This window comes from Heterocephalus glaber, unplaced genomic scaffold (assembly GCF_053883595.1).
Source record: "Heterocephalus glaber isolate CG9 unplaced genomic scaffold, H.glaber_assembly_v1.0 deba00001472, whole genome shotgun sequence".
NCBI lineage: Eukaryota > Metazoa > Chordata > Mammalia > Rodentia > Bathyergidae > Heterocephalus > Heterocephalus glaber.
This window is the reverse complement of record NW_028258315.1, coordinates 42618456-42631069: the sequence shown is the minus strand read 5'-3', so window position 1 is coordinate 42631069 and position 12614 is coordinate 42618456. Positions and strand designations below refer to the sequence as shown.

Here is a 12614-nt window from a genome sequence, read left to right as displayed (position 1 = left end):
AGGTGAAGCAAGTCAGACACAGAAAGTTAAGTATCTTATGGTTTCTCCTGTATGAGAAACCGAAAACATAAATAAGGCAGAATTGTTGGAGATTTGGAAGGAGATGGAGAAGGGAGAGGGAACAGAAGGAGGGGAAGTGATCTAGAAATCCTATATACATGTACTGATTCCCTGTAATGAATATAACTATTATTATATATTGCAAAGCATACACTAATAAGGAATAATTGCCATCTTAAAAATAATGCTTCTGGGTCCGGGGTTTTAGCTCAGTGGCACCGAGCCTGCCTCGAAAGCACAAGGTCCTGAATTTAATCCCTGGTACCATAATGATAATAATAATAATAATAATAATAATAATGATGATGATGATGTTTCTGGAAAGGGCTCTGACAGGCTCATGTTCAAATCCAGACAGCGCCAGCTCCACAGCCTATGGATTTCCTGCCTCGGCTTAATCAGACACAAAGATGTGTTCCGAATGAACGTGGAAGGAGGATCAGGGTCTGAGCGGGAAGGGATGAGTAATGAGAGGAAGGGCAACAAAAAGAGAACAGAGCTGGGGTGCTGTTGCAGTTAATTCAGCAGAGAAAGGAAGAGAAACAGCAAATAGTGCTCAGCTCACTAAGACACTCCATAAAAGTGAGCCCCCTTTCACTCTCCCTTGCTCTGACCTTCCATGGATGTCACCACTCAAAAGGCTAAGAAAGGCCCTGGGTGCAGTGGTTCATGCCTGGAATCCCAGCATTCTGGGAGGCTGAGGCAGGAGAATGGAAAGTTTGAGCCCAGCCTGGGCAATTTAGCAACTTAGTGAGACCCTGAGGGAAGAAAGGAAGGAAGGAGGGAGGAAGGAAAGAGGGGAGGGAGGGAGGAGGGAGGAGGGAGGGAAGGAGAAAAAGAAGGCAGGCAGGTAGGCAAGCTGGGGATACAGCTCAATGCAAAGGCCCTGGATACAATGCAATAATACCTAGTATTGAAAAAAACCCCAAAAAACCAGAACTATCCAACAAGACTTTTTTTCTGTTCACCTTATAAAGTTTTGTTGTCCCATGATTTCCTTCATATTCCTTTCATGAAAACTTCTCACAAAACACCAAAATTTTGGTATCTCCAACCTGAACTAGATCATATGCCTAAAGTCATGGCAATGTTGGGAGTGCAGATCACCACCTTCTAGAAGGTAATTTCTCTGCCTGGCAAAGTTAAAAAAACACCTCAGAATACACATGGGGTTCCCATAACTGTAGTGAGGCTAGCTGGATGGGAAGGAGACAGGTTTCAGACCTCAAAGTTGTACCCTGTGCCCTCCTAGTGACTGTGGGAAGAGGCCTCTGTGAGGGTGGTTTTAGAAGCAGGGAAATGCAAGGGAGAATACGCTTTCTCTCCAAGGGTCAGAGAAAGGGGGAAGGCCAAAAGGAGCCTCCTGGGCATGGCCGTTCTTTCAACGGAACTTTCTATTCTCCAAGCCCCCTGAGGGCCATGGTGGTGACAGACAGTAGGGAGTTTCTTTTGCAGAAATTGAAGAGCAACAGGGACTCTCAGGTACCTAAAATATTTCTTCTTTTTAACTTCAAAAATCAGAGGGAATGAAGCTAATTTTATGAAAAGATTTTTCAAAGTAAAATAGTGAGGACTTTCTCTTGCTTCATCAGTAATCTCTCCACTGATGGCCTCCCTCTCGTGAAGGGTATCTGTCTTACAGGGAAAGGTGCAAGAGGGATGCGATGAGAAGATCCTAGCTCCCACAGGCGGTGGCTTCATTACAGACAGAGCTCTGGCGAATTGCAGAAATTTAATTTTTGTAACCAAATTTAAGTGGAGAATGTTAATTTAAAACCAACTCCTTTGCAAATGAAGAATTCTCAATCACTGGCCAACTCTGACCTTTATCTTCATTTAGATTTCCTGTGTGAGCTGACCCCTGGGCAGCCCACCACCCCTGGACAGAAGGCATCCTTGGCGGGGCACTGGTCCTTAGCCTCATTGAGCTCTGCTTCTCCAACAGGTAGGCTGCCCCTTTTCTTCCGTGCCCCAGTCAGACTCAGAGGCCACACCCCAAAGGTGGCTGTCATATTCAGGAATTTCCCACCTTTCCCTCAGAGACCAACAGGAAAACCTCATCTGGTTCTGCATGCTCAGAACAGAAACCCAGCACTCCTAGGACATTCCTTCTACCTAGCTTTGCCTCCAATGTGCCTCAAATTTTCCCTTCGACGGACCCACTCTCAAACTCCTCCTCACTCCCTGAACCCGCCATCATATGTTCTGAACCTTTGGATCATCATCACCATCTATCCTAAAACTCTTTTCAGAACATTCTTTTCCTCCTTACAGTTTTCCACCACAAAATCAACTGTATGTCCTCCCCAAACTCCTGCTGAAACCTGACACCCAATATGACAGTATTAGGAGGTGGCCTATGGGAGGTATCAGGGTTAGAAAGATGCTGAGGGTGAGGCCTCCATGGTGAGGAGAGACTGAAGAGCAAGCTCTCTACCAGGTGGACCCAGCATTCAGCTTTCTGAAGGTCAGAAGGAGGCCACTACCAGACCTGATCATGCTGGCACCCTGAACTGGGACTTCAGGCCCTAGACTATGGGACACCAAGGTCTGATGTTTAAGCCACCAGGCATGTGGGGCTTTGCTACAGCTGTGCAAGCCAATGAGACACTTTCCCTCCTCCACCAGGACTTTTTCCTGTTTGCTGCAATGTCACCCTACCATATGAGCAAGTGGTGACTTCCATCTTACACAAAATAGCAACTCTCCTCCTCCATTTCTCCTGTTCTGTAACCTGTCTCATTTCTGCTCTTTAATAGTACAGTCTTTAAGAATTGTCTACATTTACTGGATCCTCTTTTTCCCCCTCAGTCCTCTTCAGCACCCAGTCCAATGCAGCTTCTCCATCCTCATCTTCCTGACAGCAGGTCCTGCCCAAATCACTGGTGACTCCACCAAACTGGCTCCATGTTCCCCTCACCCTCCTGGACTATCTCTTCCAGACAACGGCCAGGAAAACACTCTAGATCCCAAGTCCCACCTACCAGGCTGTTCCTCTGCTCAAAACTCTTCAGAGGTTTTTCTCTCTCACTCAGAGCAAAAGCAAAGTCCTTGGCTTGGCCTCTGAACCTGAGGAACCAGACCCAGAGGCCCATTTCCCTGCTCACTCTGCTCCTGCTACACCAGCTCAGTTGCTCCTGAAAGCCGTTTCTTTTTGTTTGGATTATTCTTCCTTGTTGATTGCTATAGGTTGGATTTGGACCATCCCTCAAATGTCCATGTGCGAAAGGCTTGGCATCCAGCCTGTGGCACACCTAGGAGGTGGTGGCCCCTTTAAGAGGTGGGGCCCAGGGAGACTTTGTAGGCCATCTGGGGATATGGATTTGAGGGACAGGTGAGATTCCTGCCCATTCCTCCTTTTCTGGTTCAGTTCCTGGCTATGAGATGAAGAGCTCTGCACTGCCATGTGCTCCCTGCCATGTGATGCCTCACCACGGGCCCAAAAGCAACTGGGCCAGTTGATCACGCACAGGAACCTCTGAGACCGTGAGCCTAAATCACCCTTTGTCTTTATAAGGCGATGCTCTCAGGTATTGCTATAGTGATGGGAAGCTGACTGTTACACTCAGGATGTCATTACAGCCTATCTTTCCTCTCATTCAGCTCATTACTTAAAAAGCCCCTCATCAGGATGTCCTTCTCTTGACCATCGTCCACACACCAGCACCTTTCTCCCATAGTTTTTGACCCTCCCACTGGAAAATTTTCACTATGAACACAACATTATGTACTTACTGACCTATTCCACAGCCGTCTACCCTGACTAGAACATCAAGGACTCCATGCTGCTGTGTTCATAGTAGCTTACAGCTACACTCAGCAGCAGCAGGTGCCCTGTAGATTATTTTTGGAAGTTTTTCAATAAATTTCACTATGGTCCCAGAAATTAGATGAAACTATTCTGTTCACTAAAAATTATTGAATAATTTACTCCAAGAATTTATTTAATACCGAGAAATGATGTGATGCCATATCCTCTCTGCGAAGGGAGGAGGTCCAGGAGACGGCATTTGATAATGATTTTTATTGCTACAAAATCATATTCTATGGTATGATGAGAAAGTTCAACAAATGTATCTTGTCTCTTTATAGGAAAATAATAAAGAGAGCTTTGATAGGAAAAAAAGAAATTTTTTTGGACTTTTTTTTGCCAACCTTTCTAGACATTATCTTTCATCCTTCTGACTTCTGCATCTCAGACTCCATTCTTAATGGTTAGCTAATGTTCAGCAGAAACTTAGGACAGAGCATGGAAAACACAACAGAACATTTTAAGAGGCAGTCTGCATCTGCCTTTGGTTTTGATGACTGACTGACTTAAAAAGGTGTCAGCTAGGCAAGACTCTTTCCTCTGTCCAGCGTTACTTGAAGAAGTTCCCAGTATGAGACCGGGATTCCTACTGCCTCTCTGCCAAGCTGTCTCCACCTGACTGACAAACACACAGCTGCTTTGAAGAACAGCAGTGCAATGTCTGCCCACAGCCAAGGAGGGATGCTTCGGACAGCTGACTCTGGGTTTCCACATGAAGGCCTTTCTAGCTTTTGAGTAAAGTTAAAAAGAGGCAGCCAGGAAAAAAAAAATGTTGAGAGAGAGAGAGAAATTTTAAAACTCTCACCATACTCCCCAAATGTGGGAAATAAACATTTTAATAAAAATAAAGAGACTGAAGGAAATAGCTTAATGAGTCAACCGGTATGGCAGAAATATAAACCGCAAACAACTTTGGAAGCCAGATTCCAAACTGCTAGATCCCACCTGAAAGTTCCAGAACTGGAAGTGACCAGGCATAGTAGTCACTTTACCTCATGGGGATAAGGGGAAAGGGGGTTGTGTCGCATTACTATCTGAGCTCGGGCATCTGACTGAAGGCTGGGCCACAGAGTTCCCTTGAGCAGGGCCTCTGAGGCTCAGAGAACAAATGCGGCTCTAGCCTTGTGGAACCCCAGGATTTCTTCAGCGCCTCTGCTCAAACCCATTTCATTTGCCAGTGAACAAGGTAAGCACAAGACCCAGAGCCCCCGGGGTCAGTGCATTGGTAAGCTGGCTTTCTGCTTCAGAAGGATTGTGTACAGTATCTCAACCCTTATGCTCCAGCTGACTGGCCTATGTCTCTCACGTTTTCTGTGAGAATTGCAAAGTCAGAGACAGTTAGGAGAGACAGTTAGGGGCTGGCCAATTTCCTCAACTCCCATCAGCCAGTGGGAAGGGCTGGGCCTAGGCCCGAGCAGGAGGCAGCTCAAATAAGAACGGAGACTGGGAATGAGGCAGGAGGTCCTGGAAGGGGTGCTTCCCTAGGAGCCAACTTCTTCTACCCTCTGACTTGTTGTCAAAGCACCAAATGTCTCTAGAGTTTAAAAAAAGCCTGCAGCTACTCTCCTGACCTTTATGATGCAGAGCTCTGGCTCAGGTATTGAAGTAATATAACCACAAACAGATCTCCTCTTGTGTATTTGTTCTTGGGTGGGCTTGTTAGAATGAGGCAGCCCTAATGGGCTAAGCCCCCTCCTCCCTGCAGAGAGGACTGTCAACCCAGGGAGGCGAGGACCACATCTCTTGCTCACTGAGACCCCTGGGTCTAGCCCAGGGCCTAGTTTATTGAATGCTTAGAACCTGAAGCGAATGAATGAACTATGTTTCATTCACCCCTGTGTTCCCAGAGCTAGAAGCTATGTAGGATGGGGCAGGATATCAGTACTTATCTACTGTGTGTTGAATGACTTAACATCTTAGGGTCTGAAACTCTAGAGAGGTTGCAGAGAGAAGAAATAAACGCATAACAGGAGTGGCGGCTGCAGACTCCGTATCACTTCCTTCTACAATTTCTACAGAGCTAAGAAAACCAAGGAAGGAAAGAGACAAAGATGGTGGCCACCCAAGTAGCTATCCCAGTTGCTGGCATCTCACTCCAGTGCTCACAGCTAGTAATCATTTTCACAGTCATTTTTTGCAAAGTAATCATAACCTATTTTCTTAAACTTATAGGAAGGCTTAACTGGACCTCTGCACCTCTACATTCCATAATCAGGCTGTTGAGGAGAATACCAAAGTGCTTCTAAGATGTACTCAACAGCTACATTAGTACACAGATGACAGATGGAGATTAATGATAGACACGATGGATTGTCATCATTTATTGTTGATGACAACAATAAAGAGGTAATAATGATAGAGATAGATGATGGATGGGTGGATAGATAAGAGAGATGATAATGATACAGATAGATGACAGAGGACAGACAGGCAGATAGAGATAGACAGATAGATAGGTAGATAGATTATAAGTGAGCAGGTAAAGTGGGACCATGTGAGCTAGTTGCCTATCTGTCCTTTCCCATTGAAAACAAGGTCCCTGCCTTGGCAAAGCCAGCAGTGCTATCCAGTCCCACTTCTATCTCACTACCCATCACACACAGTCTCTCAATGGTTTGCAAAGCTGCAAGTCTCATCAGCTTTTTTGGCCATCTCCCCTACTGGGGTAGGATGTCACACTAGAAGGCAGAGATGAGCTCATGGAAGTTCATCATTTATCACTTCCAAAAGCTTCCTGCATGTCCAGACTCCATATGCTTTTCTTCTAAGCCTTTTATTTACCAGAAAGAAGAAAAGGGGGAGCGGAAAACAAGGTTTAGATCTTCATCTTTCAACAGAAAGTATACAACTGGTCAGCTTTCCTTCTAAAAGGTTCCTCTCTTGATCTCTGCAACCTAGGCTGCCAACAAGGACAAGCTGTGCCTGCTGTGTAGCTAATGCATTATGGAGACTGTCACAGCTAGTGGTGATGTGGACCAGAAGAAAAGGGACCCTCAAACAGTGCCCACTTGAAATATATGCTTCTCTTTTTCACCAAAAAGTGGTTACATACTGGCAGATATTTTAAACCAAACAACTTCTGAGAAACACCACAGATGCTGCCTAAGTCTCTGTAAGTGATGCTGGGATTTTCTCCTGGGATGCTGTCTCCAGAGCCTGTTGAGTCTCTTTATGTTAGAGGCTCCAATAACTGTCCTGCAGTATGGGTTTTCAGAGGCTTTTTCACCAGCAGCACATGGCTGGTCTTCTCTCATTTTCGTCATGTGTCTGTATCAGAAGCTGAAATATTCACCTCAGGACACACTGATATGAATAAGTAAATCATAAACATTTCCCTCTTTTCTTGTCTCTTGTGCCCCTGGTGGCTCATTCATCCCTTTTCCGATATCCTGCACATAAAGTAAATATGATAGGTAGACCTGGTGATTTAGGAAATAGGATATAAATCAATAAGCACAATCTCTTCAGCATCTTGGTGCAATGCACTAGGAATATAATGGGCCAACAAAACTCTGTCACATGATGCACCCAATCGTATGACACTACATGGATCTATCTTTTGGGGACCCTGGCACACTGGTGGTAGCATGATAGTAGAAGGGTTGGGGATGAAAATGGATGGTCTCAATTGCCAATGAACCTACTGAGCATGCAGACTTGACTTATGGTAAATATCATATTATTGTCTGTACCTAACAGGTGAAGTCCAACACTTCACGCCTCTGTCAAATACCCCAACATAGGAAGGATCACTGGCTGGCTTGACCTATCACCCAAGACCAAGGTCTGGTCCATTCTGAGTTCAATTTTGAGGATGCTGGGGGCTGAATGAACCATCTATTGACTCTGCTATCTTCTTCCAAGTCATCTCCCTTACCTTGATGTACCCTTTCTGGAATCCAGGCCAGACACAGACAGCTGTGTGGGACCCTCCCAACTCCAATCAAGTTTAGACTCCAGAAAGCCACTACCAACATGCACTAGCAATCACTTCTACTAGAAACTTCCTTCTCTCTAGTATATGACCCTTTTGGACAGTGTTCTGGACACCACTGCTCAGCCTGAATTTGACATTTCCTAAGACCAGCTCTGCATCTACATTCACAGACCTTATATATTTCTAGCAGACTGGACACAGGAAAAACAACTTTCATTTCACATTTTCTGAATATACGAAAAGTGTTCAAATTTCTAATATGGCCTGGAAAAGCAACATGCTCTGCCTTTGCTTCAATTACCTCCTTCTCTTTAAGTAAGATGAAATTTGAACCATGCAGAGGCTCTGGTGCTGAAGGAAGAGCATTAGCATAAATATTGGCTTGGTGGAACTTACATTTTTTTTTTTTTTTGCACTCACAGAACCGAAGCATTTGCTCCCCACCCCTTTCTTCTTCCTTTCTGCATGTATTTTCCAGCCATCAGCAAAAAACTACTTTTGTTATCAGAAAACTGTTCTGGCATGGTTTTTAAATTTGGTTTCTGGCATCTATCAGAGAACTGATCAGCAATAACTAACTACTTTTGACTTAGAAAAAAATCGTTTAGTAAAGTAAAATAGCCAGTCCCTAAAGAGAGGTAGGAGCCACGGTCATGTGTTTATTAACATAGCTAGCAGATAGTGGCAGAGCTCCTATTAACAACTGCAACCTGGCATGTGAACCAGAGCAGCTTCAAAGTAATCCATCCACTCACTGTATTTTTGTCAGTTTTTGTGTTCCTAATGTATCACTCAAAACCAGATCCCAGCACAGGGAGACAACATCGATGTAGCAGAGGTCCATTCACAGGCAGAGAGCTGAGGCAGACTGAAGAAAGGCAATTCTCACATAGGGTTTTATGTCATATTGACATAGAAATTCTTACACCTAATCCTGGCTTGATTTCTTTTTGGATCAAGTTTCCTATCTATGCAGGGATCTATGTTCAGTGGCAATTTATTCAGTCAGGGTTAACCAGCAAGCCTACTGCTTAACCATATCTAGAGCAGTTCTGAGCATCCTGCCCTTGCCCACAATTGCCATTTTTCTTTAGCTACAAATCTGTCATCTATGGAATCTATTCACCACTCAGGATGCATACAATCCATACTGTCTGGTTTCCAGACATAAAGCCAAGTTATATTAAGGTGAGCTATTTAGAAAGAAAGGAGCTCCAATCTGCTGCTAAGTGAGAATGTTGGTAAAGGACCAAGTCCAACAGGCAGGCCTGCATGAGACTCAAGGCAGGTAGGTCTGGCTCCTTCCAGTGTCTGTGGTTCTCCCAGCTCAGATGCTTTAAGTATCCTTCCTACTTTTCCTTCCCTTCATCCCCAGAATTTGGATGCTTCTGCCTTGTCCATGTGGTCCAGCATCTGGAGCAGGTACCTGTTTCATTTCCTCAGATGGTGTACAACACTTTTGTTACCTCACAGCATCTACACCAGCCAGTTCTGGCACCTAGGATGCTCTCAATCACATTCTACTTGCCTGCTCATCTTTCTCACTTGAGTAGAAGCTCACCCAGGGCTGGAACTGTCTGTGCCACATTCTGGGTGTTAGATGCTCCCAGATAAATGAGGTTCTTTTTGCCTTTCCATACCAGCTTCCTCTATGACAGACCTTGACCCTTCAGCTCGAAGCCCATATTCCACACACAATTAATTGATCCCCTGTCTTCCCAAAGCAATTCATTCAAGTCTACTGTGACATTTCCCCCTAACTAACTCATGGGAGGAAAGTATGTCCACTAGATTGAATTTTTCATGGATAGAAACATCACACTTCCATCTTTGTGTCTCCAGCTTTCAGCCCTGGGATGAGAAAAAGGAGGTACTTGGTAAATGAGAACTGAATGGATTCAAACATCTAGTATCTGCCCATAGCATGCAGATCCCATGAAAACAAGCCAACTGTGATTGGATGCACACTTTACCTCCTTAAGAACCAGCACACACTTGCCAGGCCCCACCGACTGAGGTAGCTCTGCGATCCGGCCCTTGTTCAGGTATGGGCCTGAGAAACACCGGTGGTTGATGAACAGCTGCGGGCAACAGTACTTCCCATTGCCAGTTCCTGCAGGGAGACAAGGAAGGGTCACAGCTGTGGAACTTTGGGGCCCCAAAAGACACAGGCTTGACCCACTCAGTCATCAAACCTCACCAAGGAGCTGTCCAGCATCTGAACTGATGGAGAGTCTGGAGTCACAAAAAATATGGGACTCTCAAAACTCACAACCACAGTGAGGGCCAATGTTGTCAGAACTTGAATTGGGAGGCCCACTTGAGTTCTAGATGTATTTGTCTACTGCAGTAGACAAAAACATGATTCTCCTCTTTGGAGACAGGTACATTGTGTCCTAACATCAGGACACTTTAAACCCATTACAGTATCTTAGAAATTCTCATTATTTTTTCAACATATAAACAAACTTTTGTGCTGACTATTCAGTATTTGAAATACATGAAAATACAAAGACTATGACAACAGCTGCCCAGCTGTCACTACACAGCTCAAAGACAAACATATCAATCACAAAGCTGTGTGTTCTGCCCCACTCCAGGGGTCCCTATCCTCCCTCTGGAAGCAACCACCACCTCAGTCTGGTGCTTATCATTCTCACCCAAGCTCCTAAACTTTACTGCACACATATGTTATGTGTGCACACTAGTGATACATATTTTATTTTGGATATTTAAAAATATTCTATAAATGGTTTTCTACAACATTTTGTTTGTTTGCTTAAGTTTTCTTAAGGTGAAAAATATGAAATATTTGCCAACAAATGCTAAAATATTTATTCATCTTCCCTTCTGTGTATTACTTTACTGTATTACTATACTGCAGTTTAGTCATTTATTCTCTTTTAGATGTACAGTTATTGCTACTTCTTCAGAACTGCCAGCAGCATTTGAACAAATACAGCTGTGAAAATCTATTTCTCCATCTGGATGGAGATTCTTATAAGGACAAAGCAGGAGACCAACAGGTCTGCAGAGCTTGAGCCATGTTGTCCTGCTGTCCTCTACAGTGAGAATCCCTACTTACAGCCCTATCAGCATTGTCTCAGAGTCCCTGATGTCTCATGTCCAAGCCAACAGCATACACCATCAGACTTCTCCACATTGCCATCCAACCGAGGTGAAATGTCTCTCATCATTATTTAAATCTGCATTATCCTTATTATTCCTTCAAATCAGTTTATATGGCATGTTGTTGATCATACTCTATCTCAAGTTGCCATTGATAAAGTGTGGAATAATTATTAAAGTTTATAAACACAGAGTGAAGGTTCATTTTTGGCTCAGGTACTCCTCCCACTCCACTAACCTACCCATCTCCTTCCCCATGCTAAGCTACACTAACAGTGGCATTTCTGCATAAATACTGTCACTGATTTGAGATGGTAATTTAACAGTCTATGGAGACCTATTTTCACAAAGATATCAACTAAGAACCAACAGGTATGAGGCAGAAATGTCATCCTTGTCCATGTAAGAAAAAGAGAGTACAATACCCATGATAGACTGAAAGGATAGCTGACATGGTTTTTATGAAACCATTCTGAAGTTTGAATTCTATATAACAGGTAAAATAATTAAGTTCACAGCTGCATGTACTTATACATTTTTTTGGTAGGATTACTCTGCCAAGACCTTTAGAAAAAAAACAATTTTAGTTAAGTCTACTCATAAAATTGCTCTCTTCACTACAAGGATAACTTCAAATAATAGGATTCGTCCATGGCACATAGCTTTTAATTCTGGAATTTAGAACAGGTTTCATTTTGACTTAGAATTTTAATGTATAAGCATGTATAGTGTCAGATTTGGTGGTCAAAGGGCAGATCACAACTGCATTTTCAGAGTTTATTATAAGAAATAAGACTTTGTATCTTCAAAAAAGTATTATTTACAACTAGCTATTCAAACTCATAGTTTTAAGGGATGATTCAAAAGCCAGTGAGGATGTAAGTAATAATCACTAAGGTAAAAATGGAAGTAAAACTGAGATAAAATGTTAAAAAAAAAAAAAGAGGGCTTGATGATGATGATATGTTCAAGTCTTTCCTGTCTGGCATCATGATTGGTACACAGTGCTAATCTGTGAAATTTCTAAGTAGCAAGTGGATCCTTTTCCTGCAGTCTAGGAGACCTGTCTAGAGCTACTGTCCAAGAACCAGTAAAAGGGTAGAGACTTCAACTCAAAAATTAAAAACAGACAAACAAACAAAAAACACATAGATGTCTGCTAATGAGTAGTAACAGAGAAAAACAGAATGGGCTCGCAGTTGAGATATATTCCTAGTGACCCCCAAATCTATGCAAGTCTTCATTCACAGCTACAGATTGCAAAGAGACAGAGAGATCTCCATGGAGCCCACTTACCTGTCATGTCCAGGTGGGGGAATAAGCAAAGGTCATGAGGTATTTTCTCTACAGGCACTGTGGATGGCAATCTGTGGATAAAGAAAAGGAGCCATTGTGGATCACAAACCTGAGAAGAAATGAGTGTACTTCTCAAAGTGACTGCTCCAGAAATCAAGAGCAATGTGAGACAGGATGTGGGTATGGAAGCAGCATGGCAAGATTAGATACAAGGACCCTTTCAGAAAGTTGTTCTTAGATGATCCTTCTGAGAACCTTAAAAAGCCTATGGCACAAGTGTCAAGAGGGCACTGGAGATCAATGAGGTTTTTCTCCACTGCAGAACTGGGAATGGAACCCAGGGGTGCTTGACCACTGAGATACATCCCCAGCCCTTTTTAT

At 43.6% G+C, this 12614-nt stretch overlaps 1 protein-coding gene across 6 annotated transcripts in view; it reads right to left on the bottom strand.

The window, feature by feature from the left end:
• Positions 1 to 12614, bottom strand: part of Sfmbt2 (Scm like with four mbt domains 2) — a 235580-nt gene that overhangs the window by 33369 nt on the left and 189597 nt on the right. For all 6 annotated transcript variants that reach the window (XM_004854532.4, XM_087181970.1, XM_087181973.1 and 3 more), the window contains 2 exons: positions 12234 to 12304; positions 9782 to 9921 (listed from right to left, as the gene is read on the bottom strand). In XM_004854532.4, coding sequence (XP_004854589.1) covers positions 9782 to 9921; positions 12234 to 12304 — 211 coding nt within the window. The remainder of the gene's footprint in view (positions 1 to 9781; positions 9922 to 12233; positions 12305 to 12614) is intronic.